We start from the raw sequence: 23,785 nt of genomic DNA on the forward strand, positions 1-23,785 counted from the left end.
GAAGTTTCTCTAAGCTGATACAGAAAAGTTACTAAGGGGCATGGTAATTTTTGTTAGGCTTGCAGTTTGTGCGGAGATTGTACGGCAGTACTATAATTTGTATGGCAATCACACTGTAAACAGTTAGATTTTTCTCTCCGTGTACTGTATGCCAAAAAAGTGCGCAAGTTATTCGAACAAGTATGGATTTTTCAATATATTTATGCATTCATTTATATATAATAACTTTCCCTACTTTCTCTTCATTTTATTTAAACAAAAATAAGTCATGGTTCATTCTCTCTCCTCCTCTCTGCTGTGAGTAATCGGACGGATGATACATTTTTATGATGCTATTCTATTTTATTGAATATTTCTTTCCATGTGTTGCACATAGTATGTTTTTTGTGGTAATAAGTTAACAAATGCTTTCAAAAGATATATTTTGCACACATATTAAAATTTCGCATTATTTCTGACCTATTTTTTTTATCAATGATCTAACGTGGGGGATTTTTCTGGTGATAAAACTGGACGTTAGCTCGCGCTTTTTGCCTGAGAAATCCTGAAAATTAAAAATCCGATATGGCAGCGCTAATCTTTTGTCAGTTTCTCGAAACTGATAAAGCAGAAACCCGCCAAGTGGGGCGCCTATACGGAAAAGTCAATCGAATTCGTACCTTAAACTCAAAACTCCTACACAATCCAGGAAAAAGCGATTGATTACCCGCGCAGGTCAGGGGATCAGTTGCGGGAAGGGGAAGTTTCGGATGGGAGCGGGTCACTGGGTCGGGCATTCCAGGTAACGATGCCACACTAAGTGAAAAATTTAGTAAAATGTAATAAATTTGATTGTTTGCAACCAAAAATGGTTGTTTTCATTGAATAAAATTTAAAACAATCAAAAATATTTTTGATGTAAGGAACAATTTGATTTATGTGATATATTCATCGATTTACGTCAATTTACCATTACTTAACAAATATGTAGTAAAAAGGAATAAAGGTAGTCTTAATGACATAGACATATCAAATCCAAACACAAACATCAACATCATTTAATCCTACTACATTAACTTGTTGTGACTAGTGAAAAGATGAAAAATATTGTTCTTATCTACATGTTTAGTAAAAAATAATTAGTTGAATTTACCAAATAGGGTTCTACATTGAATTCATTGTCAGAAATATTTTGACGAAAAGGAATTTCAAATTGCAATTCTTGGAAACAAATCAAATTATTGTTGACTTTCAAAATTTATCTGAATTAAGTGAATGGTTTCTTAAAATACACAAATGATTCTTCTGTGTCACTCAACAATAGTTGCTGACACAATAGCTGAAATACCTTTGTATATGATATTGTCTCGTGCGTTCTATTGAAATACTTGGAGTAAGTAAAATCACACAATTGTATTATTTTTCGTTATATCAGTAAAAAAAAGTCAAGATGACTTGAGGAGAGAAAGTCAATAAGCGTAAGAAAAAAGGAAAAAAGGATCGTTTGTGCTTTCATAAAATTTTGGCTTTTTACTCTGCATCAACCAAAAATTATTCCACGAGTATTTTATTTGTAGTAATTATTCTCACCCGAGGCTTTGGGGTTTGAGTTAATTTTTTTGCATAAAAAGCGATTCGCCCATTGTTTTCAGGAGATTTTAATTTTACTTCAACCAAAAATTTCATTAATGGAACGACATATTAGACAAATTTCAATAAATATTTAGTAAAGAAGACAAATTGGTGTTTCATTTGACGTAATGAATATTTCTGAGATTTTCCATATTTCAATGATTAAATCGACCGATTTTTCGTTCAAATTAACAAGAAGAAAAAAATAGTATTTATTGCAGTTTCGATTGCATAGTTTTGGTAATTCAAAAACGTCAAGTTTTAGAACTTCATTTACAAAACATTTCAATTTTTTGGTATTCTGTATCTTTTGATTAAAAACTTCATTTATTCACATATAATACCACAAGTGTTTCAAAATTATCGAGCATTTCCCGATAGATTCGTTGCAAACAAATGAAGGAATCAAGTTTTTCAGGCTAAAAAATCACGAGTGCGAAGCACGAGTATATAGCCTACCCGCAAAATTATCAAAAAATTATCGCACATAATATTCTAAAGTCAGCATAAGTTTTAACATCGGGTATAACCCGAAGTCTCCCCTCCCTTCACCCTTCATGTGGGTAACGCGGTAATATCCTGAAATTACGCATGCGCGAAGAAGGGAGGGGGGAGACTTCGGGTGATACACGATGTTAAAACTTATGCTGACTTTAGTATACCACAAGAGCTTCGAAATTATCGGATATTTCCCGATAGGTTCGTTGCAAACAAATGAACGTGTCAAGTTTTCCAGTTTAAAAATCACGAGCGCGAAGCGCGAGTGATTTTTCTGGAAAACTTGACGAGCTTATTTGTTTGTAGGGAACCTTGAGGGAAATATCAGATAATTTCGAAGTTCGAGTGGTATTCGGGGGATTATTTTTTTCATCCAAATGTTGGCCGATAGAATTACACCATGAGACATAATTTTCAACGAATTGCCATTTAATCTGTCAGATACAATTGAGGGTTACTTCAACATTTGTTTTTTTTTATATATATCAACATGCAAAATTTCCAGTGAAATTTCCAAGAATTTCCGCTGAAATACCGTGTTGACTATATAAAATAACGTCGAATGGTGCAATCCTATTGGCCAAGATTTGGATGGGAAAAATAATCGCTGATATTCGAGGTAGGCTATACAAAATATCAACAAATGGTGCAATTCTATTGGCTGAAATTTGGGTGGGAAAAATAATCGCATATAATACCACAAGAGCTCCGAAATTATCGGATATTTCCCGATAGGTTCGTTGCAAATAAATGAACGTGAATGAAATGAACTCGCGCTTCGCGCTCGTGATTTTTAGACTGGAAAACTTGACAAGCTTTTATTTGTTTGTAGGGAACCTTGAGGGGAATATCAGATAATTTCGAAGTTCGAGTGGTATTCGGGGGATTATTTTTTGCATCCAAATGTTAGCCGATAGAATTGCACCATGAGACATAATTTTCAACGAATTGCCATTTAATCTGTCAGATACAATTGAGGGTTACTTCATCGTTTGTTTTTTTTTTATATAGGCAACATGCAAAATTTCCAGTGAAATTTCCAAGAATTTCCGCTGAAATACCGTGTTGACTATACAAAATATCAACAAATGGTGCAATTCTATTGGCTTAAATTTGGATGGGAAAAATAATCAATTAAAAACAAACAATTTTCTTAATTTTTTCAGCGATAACTTTTTTGGAAACTTAATAACGCATGGTGTTAATTACATATTGAGTGCTAGAATAACTTCTTTCATCGTTACTTATTTGAATTGTCGTCATGAGACATTTCTTTAAAAAATCTCTAAAAAATTAATTAATTTATTGCTTTATATTCAAAAAACGGTGCATGAGAAATACTCTATTTGATTCATCACTCTGGACTTAATTCCATCGTATTATCTGTTAACACATTTGCTAGTAATGAGTTCAGCACGAATAACTGCAACGGAAATTGAAACATCTGCAAACAAAGAAAATAAAGACGGTCTGGGAAAGTTCACCCTCGAAAAACAGGATGCATTTTTCGGGGAGCAGTTATTATGGATGTAGAGTTTTCCAGTGATTATTTTTCCCATCCAAATCTTGGCCAATAGGATTGCACCATTCGACGTTATTTTGTATAGCCAACACGGTATTTCAGCGGAAATTTCACTGGAAATTTTTCATGTTGCCTATATAAAAAAAAACAAATGGTGATGTAACCCTCAATTGTATCTGACAGATTGGATGGCAATTCCTTGAAAATTATGTCTCATGGTGCAATTCTATCGGCCAACATTTGGATGGAAAAAATAATCCCCCGAATACCACTCGAACTTCGAAATTATCCGATATTTTCCTCAAGGTTCCCTACAAACAAATAGGCTTGTCAAGTTTTCCAAAAAAATTTTTTAAACTGGAAAACTTGACACGTTCATTTGTTCGCAACGAACCTATCGGGAAATATCCGATAATTTCGGAGCTCTTGTGGTATTATATGCGATAAACGCATTGAACAATCATTTGGAAGAGAGAGAAGTTTTATCGCAGTACTAAACTGTCTGAATCCTTGAAGCATAATCAAGGAAAATAATTGTGGACATTGACCTCAAAGCAGCTATGAACGTCTCCAAAAAGCTGACCAACCAAAGTGTCAATATTCTGGCGACAAAAATTCAAGATGGTTTCAAGAATGAGCGTCTATTGACATACTATCAACCACCAGTCCCAAAGAGTTAATCAAGAACGAAGAATTCGATTTCTCAAAAGGACAAACTCCCCTGAAAGTCCAGAAATATTACGAAAAAGTTGAAAAGATACGAGGCTGATGAGCCTACAAAAAAGTATCATTATTACTGCAGATGCTGAGGCTCAAAAACTTGGCTTCAAGTTCATGTTGTACCTTGGAGTGAAGTGCTGCAACACTGGGAACTTTCAAGGTAATTGCAACAAGAGGATTTACAAACGCAAACAAGTGGTGATGTGGCCTTTTTTGTTGAAAATTAGTGTATTTTTAAGCCACCAAGTGGACACAAACTCATTGAAATTGAATTTGAATGGATGAGAAATTTTACAAATTTGAAGCGAGAGCTAAGTACCTGGCAAAACTTTGTGAAGGGTTTGAGCGCTCTTCGTTCTATTAACCAACGCAGTCAGGACTTCAAAAAGTTGATCAAAATAATTGATAACGAAGACGTTGGCGATGATGTTGACTTCTGTAGTGATTCATATGCTTTGAATTTCGTTTCCTCCCAAGATCAAAGTGTCTAAACATTACCGACCCTCAGCTATGGACTCACAAAACAACATGATTCTTCATCTTAACGTAAGAATTCGCGCAATAACAATACAATAATTATGGAATATGTATGAGAAGTATTTGCTGAGATAGAGAAATATCTCATTAGTTTTTTTATTTGTAAAAAAAGTATACGGTACTTCACTTTATTCATTGTTTCTGCTTACATAGCTTTGTACAACGGAGATAGGAGTCGGACAGTCTTTAATAGTTTGTGGATACATAGTTCATAGACACATAGTTTATAGATGTAATGCATACTTTGGATGGTTTTGCTTACAAGAAAAAAAATTTGGGATTAGAATCGAAGCGTGATAGTATTCAATCGCGACATGTATTTTCGGAAGCCTTACATGGACAATTTTTATTAGAACCCCACTTGAGATATCTTGGTGAGAACGAAATGGAGCCCCATAACGTCCTCCTTAGTTCTCGCATTTAACAAATTGAGAATCATATCATTAGGATTATCGGAGTATTCCATTTTCGAGGATAATTTCGCCGTCACTGAGCTGTGGGTTGTAATATTCTTATAGGAAGGTTCAAGCTAAGATACGGTTGTCGTTCAGGGTGTAATTCTACGTGAGGAAATACTGGGAGGGAGGAATTGACAAGTCTCTGATTGTCGAGATCTCGCAGATGAGTTTGGCAGCCATCTAGAATATTTGCAATATTATCACGTAGTATGCCCTCCTTGCAGAGGCTTGAGAGCCCTGAGGGGAAGTACAGTTTGATTTTACCATTCAATTGAGCACACCGGTTGTATTTACTTTTAACGTTCGGTTGAGAAGAGAGAAACTGAAGTTTATAGAAACAAATTTTAGGTAGCCTGTTATCATCCATTTTGATTAACTTAGATAGCCAGTTCAGACTTCTCTTGATGACCTCGTACTCGATTGGGGTGGCCCCAACTTCGAGACGTATCGCCTAGTCGGGGCAGTGTTTCGGCAAGTTCAGGAGTTTTCTATAATAGAAGGTTTGCAATTTATTTATTTCGTCTAGGTGTCTGAGGCCCCATGCTTCCGCTCCGTAAAGAAGAACACTTGAAGCAAGCGCTGTGAACAAATGTTCTTTCGTGGACCACGAATCACAGCGAGACCGATATAGAATGTTGAGGAGATGTTGTGGAGTAAAAAGGCCAGATTTGTAAAAAATACAGCCCAAATAGCAGAACTCATCAACAATCTCTAGGGTCTCACCCTCACAAGTGAATTTCAAGTTCTTCGGAGTTCTACCCTTATGCATAATTAATATTTTCGATTTTGATTTATTCATTTTTAAGCAGTTACGTTTGAAATAAGAAGATGCGATTCTTATCTTTTTTCTCAGTCCGGGGGATTTTCTGCGAAAATAACCAGGTCATCTGCCTAGGCAACGCAGATAACTTCGTTTTTGTGGTCGATTGAGAGGCCTCGGGTGTTATTATCTCGCATATACTGCTCAAAGTCGGCAATGAAGAGGGAGAAAAGGAGGGGACTAAGGATCTCTCCTTGAAGAATGCCTTCCGTAATGTCAACTGGCTGGGAAAGCCCGAATTTGGTACGAACAGAAAGTTTAGCGCGTTCGTAGAGGGTTTTACAAATGTTGATAAATTTATTACTTAGGCCAGTTTCCCTGAGCTTATTCCATAATAGGTTATGAGACACCGAATCAAAAGCTCGTTGAAAATCAATGAATAGAGCAAAAATTTTCCTACCAGGGTGGTTCAGGTGGATCTGGCTTAAGGCAGTAAGAACAAATATATTGTCAAGACAACCTCTCTTCTTTTTGAATCCATTTTGGAATTCCGGGATTTTCTTATTCTTCTCAGCCCACCTGGTCAGTCTATCCCGGAGAATTTGAGTGAATATTTTAGTGACAGAATTAACAAGGGACATACACCTATCGTTCGCTGCATCTTCGGCGTTACCTTTTTTGTGGATCATTGAGGCGTTTAGTGATGCCCACTCCTCAGGCACTCTTGATCAAGGATCTCATTGAAGAAATGTTCGAGGAACAGAATCCCGTTGTCCGAGAGGAATTTAAAAAATTTGTTACTTAACCCGTCTGCTCCGGGAGATTTACCTTTTTTACTATCAGTTAAACTCATCATGATTTCCTCGCGTGAGATGCGTTGATCGAGCTCCTGAATAGACGTAGAAGCAGGTAGAGAGGAGCTTATTGTACGAGGAGGGAGGAGATTCGATAGGTGGACCGGCCAGGTCTCAGGGGTTAAGTCAGTGTTTTTGTATGATTTTGGTCTGAATTTATCCACTACCCGCCAAAATTGCTGGGTGTTTCGCGATGATCTGATAGCTAGGGTGATATTTTCTAGAAATTTTTGTTCTTTGCTCTGTATTAAGGTGGAATACTCATCTTTCGCGAGTTCATAATCTTTTAATTCGGTGTTAGACTGGAACTTGGATTTTTTACAGGATCTTAAGCATTTACGTACTTTCCTTCTCGCAAGGCTACATTCTGCATCGTCCCAAGGTTTTTTGAATTTCACTTTATTCGAGCGGCCATTTTTACACATACCGATCTCTTTTGCTAGGTTTTTTCCAGAGGCTATGAGGTTTTGATTCAATTCATCGACGTCTGCCGTCTCAACATGATTTAAGCCTGGGCTATATAATATTTGCTCGAAGTAGCTATGTTTCAAGAAGGCATTCCACTTGTATTTATCGGCAGCGTGAGGCAGAGATTCTGTTTTATGAGAGATGTTGGAATTTAATTGTAGCATAATCAGGAAATGGTCTGAGCGAGTCGGGAAGTCCATTACTTGAAAGTCTTTGATAACATTTAGAAAAAACCAATTACATAAACCATAATCGATCGTACTGAGGGATAACTTTTCTTTCTTATTTTTGTTTTTCCTATGATAAGTGAAATTACCCGGTATGTCCCCTGGGAATCTCCCATTTACAATGATTAGATTCGATTCTATTGTAAATTCGAGTAGCCTCCTACCTCTCGTATCCTGAGTCTGATCCAACATATCACGGTCGTGAGGAATATCGTCTGCTTCGGTAAATAGACTCCTCTCGAGGCAGTTAGAATTGCCGACCCTAGAATTCAGATCGCCCATGATAAAAGAGGGAGAGAGAGGACTCCGTGATTGTGCAAGCTCCAAAGCACTTTTCAGGGATGACACGGACGTTTCAATTTTATTTTCGTGAGAGAAATAGCATAAAAGGACATTAAAGACAAGATTAGGACTGATTACTTCCACCGCGAGGATTTCAAATTCGTTGTATAAGATTTGATACTTACAATAGTTTTTGTTAAGCGCCAGGAGAAGTCCTCCTGAGAGGTGACCCATTTTGCTGTTTTCTCTCGCAAGGTGGTAGATAAGTTGATAATCGGACAGCCAAGCAGGCGGAGGGTTCAGCGGAGTTTTCAGCTAGGTTTCGCTGAGACCCAGTATATCTGAGTTTTTTATGTGTAGAGGCAGCTCCCAAATGTTGTTTTTCAATCCATGAATATTCCAGGCAATAATTCGGATATCAGTGTTCACGTTCACCTGTGTGTGCGAGGGACCAGGCTCCTGCTGTAGCGAGTACGTGAGCTCTGATTCAATTCCCCTCTCTTTTGGTTGCTATTTCCGTAGAGACCCTGATTTCGATGAATTTACAGTGCTACGAGTGCGAGGAGTCCCCCAGTTTTGTTGGCTCCGTGACGTCTGATGAGTGAGAGAGGTTGACATAGAGGCTGGTTTACCTCTACGTGAGGGTTTGGCGTTAACGAGCTTAGCTTTGTTTACAATGGGCGGAGATACTACGCTAGAGTTTGCATGTGTTGGTGTGCTAGGATCAGATGGTGAGCCAGCAGACACAGTGTCTGTTCCTCTCGTGACAGTTTGTATATATTGACGTATTTCAGGGTCATCACAATCTTCCAGAAGAGAGGCTAGCTGTTTGGCACTCGTGGATTTTTCGCCGATTAAAAGTTCATTGCTCTTGGTTTTTGTTTGTGTGCCCCTTTTCCTCAACTCAAAGCGAATTTTTAACAGTTTTTTGTTCAATTGTCTTTCATCCATGGTTAAGTAATTATCAATGGCAACATTCAATTCTCTCAGTTTATCTGTACATTTGAAAAATTCATTTTTCCAGCGTGGAGCCAGTAGCTTCACAAGAATAGGCCTGCATTTGTTTTGGAAAGGTTTGCCGAGACGAAACGCTGACACAATGCATACCTCGGGTATACTCACCTCGGCATTATTGAATATTCCAGTCAGTAATTCAAGACAGTTTGACTTGTTCTCACTATTTTCAGGCACTTTGTACAGAATAATGTTGCAAGCACGATTATCTCGTTCGAGTTTAACCAGTTTCGAAGCGTTGGCTTTTGAGCGTTTATTCGTTGTCGATTGATCGGGTTCCAAAGCTTTCTGGTCTTTTTTCAGCGTTCTCACTTCTGAAATCATCACTGCTTGATTGCTGTTGATGTCTTCGACATCCCCTTTCAGATTTGCCAAGGCTTTAGCAATGTCATCCAGGTTGGACTTCACTTGAGGCATGATAAAGTTAATAAATAATTGTTAAATGCACTTAAAACACTGCTATACAAGGCCGAGCTGGATTTTAGTTTTGTGCGGATAATGTGTCGACTAACGAGGACGTTTGTTTTGATTAGAAGTCTGTTGACTGGCGCAGACGAGGTAGAGAGCCGGAGCATCAACAAAACACGTTTGTTCCGTACGACTGCCGACTCGAGACTCATATCTCATTAATTTTGTTTCTTAGAGATTCCATTATTGTAAGATGTTCGGGGTAGATGCCGCATTAATCTCAATAAGAATAATAAAAATAGTAAATAATTACTGGACCCTTCTTTGAGGTTGTCCAAACCTCAGGACTACTAATAGACAACGATGTCTCCCGAACTACTGAGAACGGACAGTGAGCTAAAAGTAGGAAATTGTTTGTGATAAAAAAGTCGGAATAAAACGAAAAAGTAAACGCGATTCACTCAAACTTATTCATTTTTGCGATGATAATAATGTGAAATTTTAAAGTCAATGGAATTACATACATCAAAAACAACGGACATTGGTTGGTCTTGTCTCGAAGCAGCCTTGTCTCGAACACGCAACTAAGTTAGCAATTTTTCTTGAACTCTATCACTTTAGATTACAAAGGAGTGAGAGAAGAGGGTTGTCCTTTCTAAGGGAGAGGGTAGAGAAATAGTTTAATTGGTCGAAAACTATTCAAAGGTAGAAAAATATGCCCTGGTCTGTTAACTCTCCGGGAGTAACAATCTATTCGATTCTAATCGAGTTGTAAGTTCGATTAGTTGACTATACAAAATTAAACGTAGGAAACGTGATACGCTGAACAAATTGTTGTATCACATATGAAATTGATCGAAAGGGCGACACGAAGAAAACACGTAACACTCGAACTAGGAGAATAAAAAATGTTGGACACAGCACTTATTCAACAATCAAATATTACGATTTAGTGATGAGAAATGAAATACACTTAATTTCAAATGAAATGGGATACACTTAATACTGGTGAAAATTGACGAGTCACGTCGGGGGTTGCATAATAAGTCTTAAAAACTGAAAATCTGAAAAAGTACAAATCTGACGAAGAGAAAGGGAAGAGGGAGTCCATTTCGAGGAGGAAAGATGAAAGCGAAAATGTAATTGGTTAAATTAAAGAAACAGGAGGGTACGATCGAAAAACAGAGAAAGGGATTCGTTCAATTGGGTTTGTTATAAAAAATGCTATAAACTGGAGAGCGGGGCTGGAGGAATGCAGGGCCGCTGGTGGGTCAGGTGAGGGACTGAAGGAAGGTTTGGGCCTGTCTAAGTGGGTGGTAAAAATTGAAATGGATTTAAAAGGTTAGCGGATTAGGACGATTTCATATAGGTGCATTTTATGAAGAAACGGGAAATTGCAAGTAATAATCAGAAAGAATGGATGGTAAAATGATGAAGGACTCGTGGGTGAGCCAAGAGGACGAAATTTTTTGTTAGCATAGCGAAATGGTCTGGGTTTAAAAATATAGCTGGGGAATTTTTGTTAATGAGTTCGTCGAAAGGTACATATGTTTTTCCCATGCTGCATAAAATAATCTCCTAAAAATCAAAAATAAATTAAAAAAAAATGGCCAAGTCCATGTTTGAATGCATTGTGTTTTGCACGGTTTCGTTAATTTCACTCGTTTCAAAAAATGCTGGAATGCTCGTTGCAAAAGGGTCTGGAGGTAGTGGAATAAAGGAGAGAGATCGGGATGGTGATATAGGCACGATAGTATGAACATAACAATAACAAGAGGATTCCATATTACCGAAAATATCTACACAATTTGCGACAAAATAAACATTGCGTGTCGGCACGCAACATGCTCCGGAAAGCAGTACCGGAAAAACTGTTAATGAGCCGGTCGAACGTTCGAGGGAATTCGAATGTCAGAGCTGAGCAGTACACTGAAAACACGTGTAATACGTAAGACTCCCTGAAAACGACTGAACGGGCGATTAGCACGATCGATGGAATTGTTCCGAATTCCAATCTCACGTGACCTTTGATGGGGCTATTATCCTATGCAGGATAATAGCGAACTGTGTCCAGGAAGTGGCACCCCGAAACTAAAGGAATGCTAGTTAGACCCATGGCAAGGACCGATTGATTTTGATCGTTGACCCACGTTGAGCGGTTCGCAAGTGTGTATGAGTGCGGGCCTGCCGACTCGCAGGAAATTCCAACAAAGGAAAACAAGGACTCTACGTACCCTAACCAATGAGTCCCTGTCTCAGGACTCGTCATTGATAATTGTCGCCCCATGAGCACGTGATTAAGTAGATATTGTGGGGTGAGCCTCATGATTTACGCCTTAAATTCACAACTAATAATTGTTCCAGTCAGATCAATAGTTCAAAGAAGGAAAGGAATTAATGATTCCAGCAATGAAACAATTCAATTTCAACGACAGTTATTGTCAGCACATTGTGGATTCTCCACTGTCTTATTAAAATAAACATCGTGAGCTACGATGAAGTCGGTCTGAGGTGCAATAAGCAGAAATATGTGAGAATTACACATTTTTCAAAAATTTCTAAATTTTGTTAAATTTTTATAAAAAGTTAGCGATTATTGCTGCTGCTTTGATACGGTTGCTCCGCTCATTAAGTCTGGGTTTCTTAAGCGGGTCTTCTTGAAAGACAAAGAGGCTTTCCTGAGATTATGCTCAAGGTGTCTGGTAGCTCGCTGTCGAGTACGGGTAGTAATACTTTGAAAACATTTGGAAAATGTCTTAGAAATGGAAGAATGTCAGAAATATATTTATGACCTTGCCAGCAGAGGAACTGCTGTAAATGAAATGAGGCGAGAAATTAATATGACAAAGAAGGAATCTGATCGGTTGATACGGCATTTCAGGTAAAAGGATCATCACTGGACAATGTCGGTCCGATTCTGAGCTCATTCTTCTGGGGCTACACTGTGATGCAGATACCATCAGGCCACCTAGCTAGAATATGGAGTGCCAAAATGGTCTTCGCAATTGGTGTAATGTTGAATGGGATTGGCTGTATGCTGTGCCCCATTTTCTTCGATGAAGGAGGCTGGATATACCTTTGCATATGTAGAGTTGTCATGGGACTCAGTCAAGCTTGCTGTCTGCCCTGTATTCACACTCTACTGTCCAAATGGGTGCCTACAAGCGAACGTGGACGTCTATGTAATTATTTTTCACAATTTTTTTTTTTTTTGAAAGCAGTGTTATGTCCAGAGGAAAACGTTACGTCGAAGGACATTGGTTTCCTCTTAAAGTTGTAATTTGCTATTTGATGAATCTGGATGACGTCGTTCGTTTTATTCTTACCTGTGGTTGATATTGTTATTAAGGATATCAATCGAAGTTTGGTTAAACGAATTTAAATGAGATCGACTCAATTTCACTGTTATTTTATTGCCTTTAACTTTCCGTACATAATTGTGAGTTAAAAACAATAGTGTTTAAGAAACCTTGCAATCATTCCATAATCGGGTTGTTGGAATTTGGGTGGTTGTTTACTGGCAAATTACTCACTCTCGTGACTATATAAAAATAGCTGGTAAATTCTCAAGATGATCCCATTACGTTTCTCTGCCAGTTAATGATGTGTTTACTCTCACAAATACATAAGTGGATTTCCTGTCTTCCACTAGCTCACGATTATTGAGATTGAAGTTTTGCTGAACATGTCCGAGGAGATGAGCTTTGGAATTTTACAATTTAATGGTCTATTGCTTCAAATGCCAAAACACTGAATATATGAAATAATCACGTGCACACATACAGGATCCCAACACTTGCGTTTTCCTTGGGCGGTGGAGCATTTTTGGGTTCCGGGTCTGGGGTCCGTTTGGATCATTTGCGTTGCTGATGAGATGCGTAATTTGCCTCTGATCTTTGTAGATGTTGTCAATTTCCGTCTCCGACAACGAGAGTTGGTTGGATTCATCCATTCGTTCCCTCATTGTCGTCGTCGTTTCCGATTTCCGCGCACGCATCTATGCATTTCAGTCACATGCACTTCCTGCAAAAGTCCGTGAACACGGTTAATGATTCCTTCTACGATATAACAGCTCGTGCCGTCTGGTTCTATGGGAGATTCCCGATTCGATCCGCGATGCATTCCCGCTGCGGTGCATACATCGGACAGTTCATCACGAAATACTGAGCTGTGTCTTCAGTCTTCCCGGTTTCTTCCAGAGGTTTGGGATCTCTGTCTTTAGATCCTCGACGGCGTCAATCGAGTTACCGGATCAATCGGTCATTCACGCGCCGATTCGCAGATTTTTAGGCAGAACCATTTTTAAAAATGTTCCAGCCAACTCCTTGACTAACTGTCCACCACTGGCATTTTTAAATGAATAGACATGAGACCAAAATTTAGATGTCTGTTTTAAAATTTTCGCACAAAAATGGTCATTCCAAGGAATCTGTTTGATGACTCTCAATTGATTATCGATTGTTGTGAGATGAGTGTCGTAAATGAATACCGGTGGTATTTCGTTAACGGATGGTTTCGTGGCTGGACAGAAAACTTTCACCGATGCAAACTTTGATACATCTTTCAAGATTTTCAAATAATTTGGCATACAGTTGACAAGCTGCTCACATAAAATTAGAAGGTATTTTCTGCATCTCCGCGACACTTCTGTGGCAACCTCTGGTGGTACTTTGCCACTTACTGCTGCACGATGAAATTCCACTCCCAGATCGAGCTCGTCGATTGACTTTAGTGCTAGCGAATTATTCATTACTTCACTAATTTCAGTGCCCTCCTGGAGGATCCATTTCAGGAAAATTAAGGATAAGTGATTGGCTGGATCATTATAAATTTGAGCCAAGTGTCTAGTAGTTAGACATTTGTCTTGATTTTTATCAGCAACCATAGAAAAATGAGTCTTTAGCCCCACTATTGGCCCAGATATATCCCACTGCTCCATAAAACGCCCGCCATAGTATGTCGTATCGTTGTATTAGAGTCAACATTATCGTGTTATTGTCATTGAAAATTGAATAATGTCCAGAGCGGTTCCATTCGTTTTGCATTCAGACCAAACCAATTTCGTGACTGTCGCATCAAGTACTCCAAGTGAGCAGGGAGAACGTCACCAGGTTTCGCTGCACACAGCTTCAATGAGTGATATACGTAGTGAATGAGGGTGAAATTAGGGAACGCTATGTTATCCCTTATCAGGGTAAATACTGAGTGATTAAAAACAACTATATTGCTAGCGCTATCGGTTCCAATAACGATTAAATTTTTACAGGAAGATTGATGTTGTTTAAGTATGACGTAATATGCTGATATGAACGGTTTGAGGTGGTTTCTGCCACACTCACTATACCCAAAAAGTTGGTGGTTATAGCTCCTTGTTTCTCACTAAAGTACCTAATATACATATAGGGCCAAATATTGCTGGACTGATAGATTAGTGGATTCATCAATAATGAGAGGTTAAAAAAACCTAATTGGGCGATGGACTGGAAACCTTCATTTCATATCGCCTTCCTAGCTTCCCACCGCATCTAAATGCCCGTGGACCGTCCAATCTTGAAACTTTGGGCGGGACAGCGGCTGCTGGGGTTCAAACTCAACTGACCGGATGTACCGACGCATAGTCGGTGGCGCCCTCCCTCGTGATGGGGTCGCAAAGGGCCCCTTTTCGTCCCCTCAGGCTGGCGAAATGAGGTTCTGTTCAGCCAAACTTCTTTGGTAGTATACCAGGACAGACCGGACTTCAGTAATCATCAAAGTTCAACAGCTTCGAGACGGGTTAGTAGCTGCATGCGGGATGGAAAAGCAAACCCTAGAAAGCAGTTTTTATTCTACTACGTTTGACTAGAAGCATTGCAATCGTCCGAGTTTCACGTTTTCCAAATTGTGTTGGAAATGATGCAGAATGATCTTAATCCCAAAAATACCGTGTTTGGGAAGCATGTCTATACGTAACACTGTCCAGTCAGTGATCATTTTGTAGTAAATTTGATCATTAAACAGTATTTAATGACGGACCCGGATCGGTGGGAATGAACGTGGGTGAAGGGTCGAACAGGTCCAAAAAAAGCCCAGAGCACGTGTTTTCACTACACAACTTACTTGTTTTATTTAATAATAATTCGTCACTACACAAGAACCGTTTATGGAAAAAGACGAACAACGAGCAGTCGATGACAAATTAACTACTACGAGATGAGCCGTATCAAAAGAAAAATTACTTAAAAGCTGTTTGAACGTTCGAGAACAACTTGAACACAAAATAATGTACGTTTGCACTTGCGGATTTCCCGGAAATGCATGAGGACGGGTGATAAGATATGACGCCGTAAATGCCCCGAATTTCGATGTCACGTGATCCTGCTAGGGCGATTATTCTATACAGGATAAAAGTGAGCTCCCAGCCTACGGTAAGTGGTGTGTGATTGTGTATGTAGTTTCCGGCCTGGAGGCAGAATTGCCAACATTCTCCCCGGCTATCAGCAACTCAGGAGTTGTTGACGGAGATCTACATCAGCTGAAACAAAAACCGAAGGGATCAAAACATTCGTGGTAGGCACGATGAGCTTGCCACCTTTAAGATGGCCGATGAGTTGGTCCTGGAATTACTGGCTAAGCTTGGCGGCATCCAAAACCCTAAGGGTCGTAAATCCCGTCCGGTCCAAAGGCTTCCAGCAATACGCTCAATTTCGTCAGTTGTTCTGGGTTGTAAGTCCCGCAAGATTGGCGAAATTCTGGTGAAGAGCCGCGAGCTGGCGAATAGTCGCGTGGATCGGGCTCTGCTAATCTGACAGTGAGACTGCACAAGCTGCGCGACAGGTCTCGTCAGCGTCGTCTGAGCAGGTCGTAGGGTGACCACTCTGGTGAGTCCATCCGGTCCAGGGTGCAGAGCGGTCAGTCGGAAAAAACGCTACTTCGTCGTTGGGAATCTCCCATCAGTGAGGAGAATCATTAAGCCGATTCTGATGTGGTGAGTGGGGTGGTGCCACTTGGCTATTGCCTGAAGACGTTAGAGATACCCAGTGGACCGCGCCTTCCAGAATCTTTGGAGTTTCTACTGAACGAGCTGTCACCGTGAGAGCCTCGAAACGTTGAGATTCTCCAGCGATAGTTCTGGAAGAGCCGTGGACGCCTCACCGATGATAAAGTGACCACGAGTTGAGCACTGCCTCGATCTGGGCGAGTAGAGTGGTATGTTCCGCAAAGGTGAGTAGGTCGTCCCCGATCGTGAGGATGAGATGGAACTTTACCAACTTTACCGCCGCCTTCCATTTCCTTTGGAAGTGCGGAGCACCCGAAGAGTTGAACGACCATTATAGTCCATGCTTGACCAAGCGCTAAGCACGCTGTTGTGACTGCGATGATCCCAAGGAAAAAAAATATGTGTATAAAATTTATGCACGACAGAAGTGACACTTCTTAGCCATAGTGTTGGGATATGGTATTAAATAAACGAACACTTTGAATAATTTTTAGAAATGATTTTAATAACTGAATGACTCTAAGACTGCTCAGACAGAAGGCACTCGACACGACGAATATCTACAAGAGACTGACGAGACATTACAAGGTAGACTCGGTTGCCCTAAAGAGGGTATCATAATTCCCCCCCCCCCCCTGGAATATTTCCTTTTCCTATTTATGATTCCTCCTGGTCAACAAATGTACTTAGAAATATGCAGATGAGATAAAAACTAAGAAAGAAAACTGGAGACAGTTCCCTTGATTTTACAACCAAGGGAAATGCCAAATAATATGGCCATAGGCCATCATCAATTAAAATAAAAAACTTGGGAAGAGTGATGTTTGAGGCGTAACTTTGAATTTTGCTGGGATTACGGGAAGTGGGACAATTGGCGGCAGAAAATAATGTTTTATCACAAATGGTCCACTAAACCTATTGCTGATGTTCTTTTATTAGGCGTAAGCCTTGTGTCCTGATTATACAAATTATCTCTCGTGGAAATTTATAACGTTGCGTATCTCATTAATAACCCGTTGAATTACTAACACTCCGGAGAATTTACAAAATAAACTTTTAATAGATGATGTACTTGAAAAATCCGGTGAACTTATACGTTCCTTATAACCTATCTAAACGTCCGATTCTAGTTTTTCAATAGGGACGTTAGACACAACTTATAGATGAGAATTGCTCTGATTGAGTTCCCGTAAGCTGAATGCTTTGCGGTTGTTCTACGTGAACTGACCCCGAATTCCAATGCCTCCAAGGTCGCCCAAAATTTATCGATTGTTCTGATGCTAAACCTGGCGATTTTCTATTTATGTTTCAAACAAGTGAATTTTGTACCTGGGGAAATCCCCAAAATCCAACACACCCCCTCAAAATTCAATCCTCCTTATTCTAACTTAGTATTCAATCTTAAATATTAAACTTCGATATCTTTTTATTTATTGTGCCTTCTGACTATTTCCTATATGCTTCTTCTTTTAGATTTCCATTCAAAAATGCGGTTTTCACGTCCATGTGATGAATTAATAAATTGAATTGATTGGCGAAGGCTAATATAAATCTAAAACTCGCAATTGTAGCTACTGGGGCAAAGGTCTCATGGTAATCTGCCAGATGATCTTGAGAGAATCCTCGCGCGACTAATCGAGCTTTATATTTTGCAAGATTACCATGCTCATCAGTTTTTATAGAAAAATCCATTTGCAATGAACTATGTTCTTCCCATTTGGTCTAGAAATTAATGTCCATGTCTCATTCTGTAGTAAGGAATCTATTTCATTTTTAATTGCTTCTTCCCATTGAACCCTATATTCTCTAAATTTAATTTCCTGAAATGTTTTCGGAATTTCATGTAGTGTTGACTTTACTGACAAAACGCAATCGTCCAGTATATTAGCTTCGTCATACGAAACAGGTGATAAGTTTTTAATTCTGTCACTTCTCCTCGATTCAATTTGGATAGGGGATACTTTTTCTAGATCAGATGCTAGAGGACACATGTCTGCACAGTCGCCTGTCTGTTCAATATGCTCGAACCCTTCTGGGTTGTGCATTCTCAGTGGTATTGCACTCACTTTAGCAGGCTCATGAGACTCATCATGCTCTCCCATAATATGGGTGGTTTTTGTTTCATATTCTCTCATAGATGGCTTAGACCTTTCAAAATCAAACTCATCTATGATGACATCCCTCACAACCACAAACTTAGCTTTTTCGCTATCCCACACTTTGTAGCCATTTGACTCGTATCCGACACGGCCACCTTTCCAAGATTTCTCATCGAATTTTCTGTTGAGGATTTTTCGATAGACATAAACGGTTGAACCGAATACTTTTAAGTATTTCATGATTGGCTTTTTATCGTGCCACATTTCATATGGTGTCTTTTTACATTTTAGAGCCTTGGTTGGGGTTATATTTACCAGGGAAGAAGCAGTGAGAACTGCTTCTGCCCAAAACTCTTTATCTAGATTCGCCACAACCACCATTGCTCTTGCCTTCTCCGTTATGGTTCTCACCATACGTTCGGCCACACCATTTAGTTGGGGTTCTTGGGACTATGAAATGAAAACTGATATCTCTCTCTGTGCAGTAGTCCTTCATGTCATTTGATGAATATTCCCTTCCATTATCACAATACAAATTTACTAGCTTTAAATTGAATTTGGCCTCACTTTTGGCCACAAAATCCTTGAATACATGAAAAACTTCTGATTTGTATTGAACTAGATATGTAACACAGTAATGGGGATATTGGTGTATGAACAAAACGAAATAATTTTTTTCATTTAACGTCGGAGGAGCGACAGGGCCGGCGACATCAGAGGGAACTATATATAACGGTCTTTTGACATGTTCTTTATTTTTCTCTTTATTGAATGGTAACCACGATTGTTTACCTTTTATACACGATTCGCATAATTTATTATCAGGTGCTATGCCATCTAAACGTTGAAAATCTTCAAACATGCCTTTTGATTTCAATTCTAGAAATTTTTGTTTACTAATATGTCCTAAACGTTTATGCCATAACTCGTAATTAATGTTTCTACTTACGGCGTTGACCGACTTTGAATTTATATCAAAAGTAATAGTCATTAAATTACGATTCAACTCACCAGACATAATAACCTTACCCTCTCTGGCTACTTTTACTCTATTTTGTTCAAAGATGATCGACAAACCAGCTGACTGAATCTTAGCGACCGATAATAAATTGTGCAGTAGTTCGGAACAGTACAAGACATTTTCCAGAATTCCACTTATGCCTTGATCGCTGGTCACTCTCAGATTGCTTCGTTTTGTTGCGGTAATGAATTGGTCATTCTTTGTAGCGGTTATTTTTATTGGCTTGTCCAACTGCTCAAAATCAGCTGCTAAGTCCTTCCTATTGATTATGTGGTCCGTCGCTGCGGAATCCTGAATAAAGGTGATATTGTTGAACTCTACTTTGGGCAAGTTCCTCCCCATCATAAATGCAAAACTGGACATGGCATTTACTTCCTGTTCCTCGGCTACTTGGGCTGCATGTGCGGTTGGTCGTCTCTTTTCACCTTCTCTTGATTGTCCATTTTTCTTCACATAACAATTTGCCATCACGTGGCCTCGTTTTCCACGGTGATAACACGTGATAAATTTCTTGGAGTTCTTCATTTTATTTTGAAGTCTATGTGGTGTCGGACGTCCTTGATTCCCACTTTGTACTTCCACATTTAATATTTTTGCGCTATTGTCTTGTTGCTCTCAACGCCTCTTCGTTTCAAAATCTAGTAGTTTCGATTTTATGTTTGCCAGAGTAAAGACAGTTGGAGATAACTGCTCGATGGATGTTACTATGGTATCATAAGAATTTGGCAGTGTGAGCAGTACATGTGCCACTTTGGCATTCTCACTGAGGATACCACCAGCTGCGACAAATTCCTCAAATATCTCATCCAGTTCAGAAAAATGCTTCATTAGAGTTGTATCATCCTGGAATTTAAAACTCAGTATTTTTTTTCTGATGGACTTCATGCATATGTAGCGTCAAGTCTATTTATTATGTCTTTGGCAGTATGCTCCCGTTTTGCCAAAAGTAAGAAGGAGTCTGCCAGATTTGCCACTATTACGCTTTTAGCAATATTTTCTGCTTTTTGCTATTGGTCATTTTTCTCCGCTGGAACTTTGCACTCAAGCACTTTAATAACGTCTAATTCTATTAATAAGTATTCAATTCTGGTGTTCCAGATACCATAACGTTCTCCATGAAACGGTTTAATATTTCGATTTAATTTATCCATTCTGTTTATAGATTTATTCAAGTAACCACTGTTATTATGCACTGTTATTTTATCAGTCAATATAATAATAAGGCAAAATCACTTGTCGTTATTCTGGGCCCATAACCTGTTGGGATATGGTATTAAATAAACGAACACTTTGAATAATTTTTAGAAATGATTTTAATAACTGAATGACTCTAAGACTGCTCAGACAGAAGGCACTCGACACGACGAATATCTACAAGAGACTGACGAGACATTACAGGGTACACTCGGTTGCCCTAAAGAGGGTAATATAATTTCTGTTAGGATTGGTAGCCTGTAGAGGGTATTTTAGATAAAATTATGCTTGAATCGGCATCTCTTAATTACGATTCATTAATTACCACGGTATAATAAATGGATCTAATATTTGATCGTAGTATACAGAACAACGCGTGGTTTTCTCCGTGGTTCTCTCACGGCACATACTTATTAACTCTGCTCAGAAAAAGATGCCAGGGGTCAGGTGTGTTGTAATAAGTGACGTAGACGTTTGGCAAAATGGCGTACAAATTGAATTCGAATTAAACTCATGTTAGACTTTAACAATTTCCACCCCCTGGAATATTTCCTTTTTCTATTTATTATTCCTTCTGGTCAACAGATGGACTTAGAAATATCCAGATGTGATAAAAACTAAGGAAGAAAACTCGGGACATTTCCCTTGATTTTACAACCAAGGGAAATCCCAAATAATATGGCCACAAGCCATCATCACTTAGAATAATAAAACTTGGGGAGAGTGAATTTTGTACCTGGGGAAATCCCCAAAATCTAACACATAGATTGATAAAAAATTTTGTCTAAATTTTTTGTGATAATTTTGTTCATCCGAATTTCAACGAATTAAATGGTGGCATTTCCCGTCACGTGGTGCAAGTAAAACGGTTTTAGTTCGGATATTTTTCTGATATTTCCCTGTTTGTTGCTAAGCAATGAAAATATCCGATAAACAATTCGTACGCGTTTCAAACCTCAAAACTGGGACTAGAAAAAATCAAGTTCAAAGACTTTACCTCGATATGAGCAATTTTGGAGGGGAATCCTTGGACATTATTGATCAAAAACTTTGCAAAAATGTTCCTAATAAAACGGTGAAGAGAGAAGCCACAATTTGGAAACAATTCTCTGCATTTTGTGCAGACAGAAAATATACGCTGAAATCCACAACTCCCAGTGAAAAACCATACCATATGTTAGGGGTTGAGGATTGCAATTAACTTTGATTTTTCTAGAGTTGTAAATTCTAGAATTCTGTTCCTACGATTTTCCTCCGCGATCGGTTCGACGACTCGATTCTTTTCGGGGTAGTAAGTCCCGAATTATTCTTCTTGGCTGGAACGGCGGTTAATCGGATGACAGCGATGAGACGTGAACCATCACAGTTTTGGGCGGGATAAATTAACTGAAGTATTCGCACTTTTCACTATATTTATTTAATTCAGAAAGATATTCAATAATATATACTTGTCACGGATCAATTAATTTATTTAAACATTACTGTATTCATATTAAATAGCGATGAAAGGGATCGTACACACTAGCAGAGCGACGGGTCTTGTTAGTGGCAGGAAAAATTGACGACAGAGCTAGGTCTTGTCCTTTTGAATGTTAGGTTCTTACTGTCCTAGTCCTTTTTTCGAACTTAAAATTATATCAAGGGAGGAAGGGGAATTCTATAACTATTGGTCTAAAAGGTCGACACCTCTCGTGTCATTGGTCAAAGATTGTCGGGGGGAGTTAGCCCATTTGCCACTTCTTCTATAAGGTTCCAAATTCCTGGGTCTTCCGCGCAAACCGTTGAGCCTAATTGTGGAAAAATTCCTCAATTACTTAATGATACGGAGGGTCGACAGTTTATAGTCGGGCTCCGGAAAAGTGCTATAAATGGTAAAAACTAGAAAACGTGTTTTCTAGAGTCCCTTGAGGATTAAAATAATAAAAGTGACCGTGTACCCTAACAATTAAACTTGTAAAGTTTTACTGATAAAATCTCTATGCCTTATTTCTAAATTGAGGCCCGAACAAATTCTACTCTGTAGAAACAATCTCAACTCTAACTACTGCACGCCGAATCAGTTCTTTGCGCAGTTGATTCAGTTTTTTAGTAGTTATTGAATTGAATGTTTCATGGATCTTGGTGAATGTGTGGAAAGGATGTGACGGGTGAATTCCGGGAGACTTGGAAAGAATCGGGTGGAACACTTTTGTCTTTTTTACTTTCCGTTTATTCACTAGAGGTATTTAGACAGAGCCGTGAAGGATGCGGTGATACTGAACAATTTTGAAAAATGTCCGGCCTATATGCTATTGGGCGCAGGTATTTGGGAAGTAACCATCATTGGAGGAGAGAGGATAGGACGCTGGGCGATTTCAGTGGGAAGAGGACAACTAGGGTTTTGGTAGGACCTCCTAGAGTGAGACTAGGGAAGCAGGTAGAGGTATCTGCAGGAAAGCAGGAGCAGGTAGAGGTGTTTCTCCAGGTTGGGGACGGACAATTGGGGATTCCCCTGGAGATTTGGAGAATTTAAGGATAATGAGAAAATAAAAACGATTGAGAGAGCAGACGTTGAGGGTTAAAATTACAATAAAGCAGAATTTGGGTGTCAATAAAAAATCAAATGAATTCCGTTAATCCGGAAAAATGGAAATAACTGGCGATACCATCTTTTTTGTATATTCTGCGTATTCCATACGCAACACCATATGAAAATAATAATCCAGCCAAGTACCCCTCGACCTTCAAAATTAATCGGATATTTTTCTCCAGTTCCCCTGCGTAGCACCGATCGGGATAACTTTCACGGAAAAACCCTCGCGCTTCGCGCTCCCGATTTTTAACTTGCAAAACTTATCCCTCTCGTTGATACGCATCGAAACTCTCGGGAAATATCCCATAATTTTGAAGGTCTTGAGGCATTACAACTGATAATTTTCGGAAATTTTTATTGAGCCACACAGGAAGATTTCGAAACATTTTGTCATTGAAAATTCGGAGAAATCTCGTGGCGAAACCAAATAGAACAGTCAATTTCTGTTCCATATTTCCCTGATTATGTTTCCCATCCAAATTTCAGCCAATAGAATTGCACCATTTGTTGATATTTTGTATAGCCTACCTCGAATTTCAGCGATTATTTTTCCCATCCAAATCT

The 23,785-nt window shown here is 39.0% G+C and overlaps 1 protein-coding gene across 8 annotated transcripts in view; it reads left to right on the forward strand.

Annotated features, from left to right (window-relative positions):
- LOC135160960 (putative inorganic phosphate cotransporter) overlaps window positions 1–23,785 on the forward strand; it is a 60,909-nt gene that overhangs the window by 3,623 nt on the left and 33,501 nt on the right. For 3 of the 8 annotated variants that reach the window (XM_064118151.1, XM_064118150.1, XM_064118152.1), the window contains exon 3: window positions 12,241–12,541. The exons of 2 other annotated variants lie outside the window; for them this stretch is intronic. In XM_064118151.1, coding sequence (XP_063974221.1) covers window positions 12,241–12,541 — 301 coding nt within the window. Of the gene's footprint in view, window positions 1–34; window positions 181–4,160; window positions 4,512–4,846; window positions 4,898–12,240; window positions 12,542–23,785 lie in introns of those variants that run through there. 3 more of the 8 variants (XM_064118155.1, XM_064118154.1, XM_064118153.1) reach the window with 3 other exon arrangements.

The sequence above is a fragment of the Diachasmimorpha longicaudata genome, chromosome 3 (genome assembly GCF_034640455.1).
Source record: "Diachasmimorpha longicaudata isolate KC_UGA_2023 chromosome 3, iyDiaLong2, whole genome shotgun sequence".
In the NCBI taxonomy this organism is placed as follows: domain Eukaryota; kingdom Metazoa; phylum Arthropoda; class Insecta; order Hymenoptera; family Braconidae; genus Diachasmimorpha; species Diachasmimorpha longicaudata.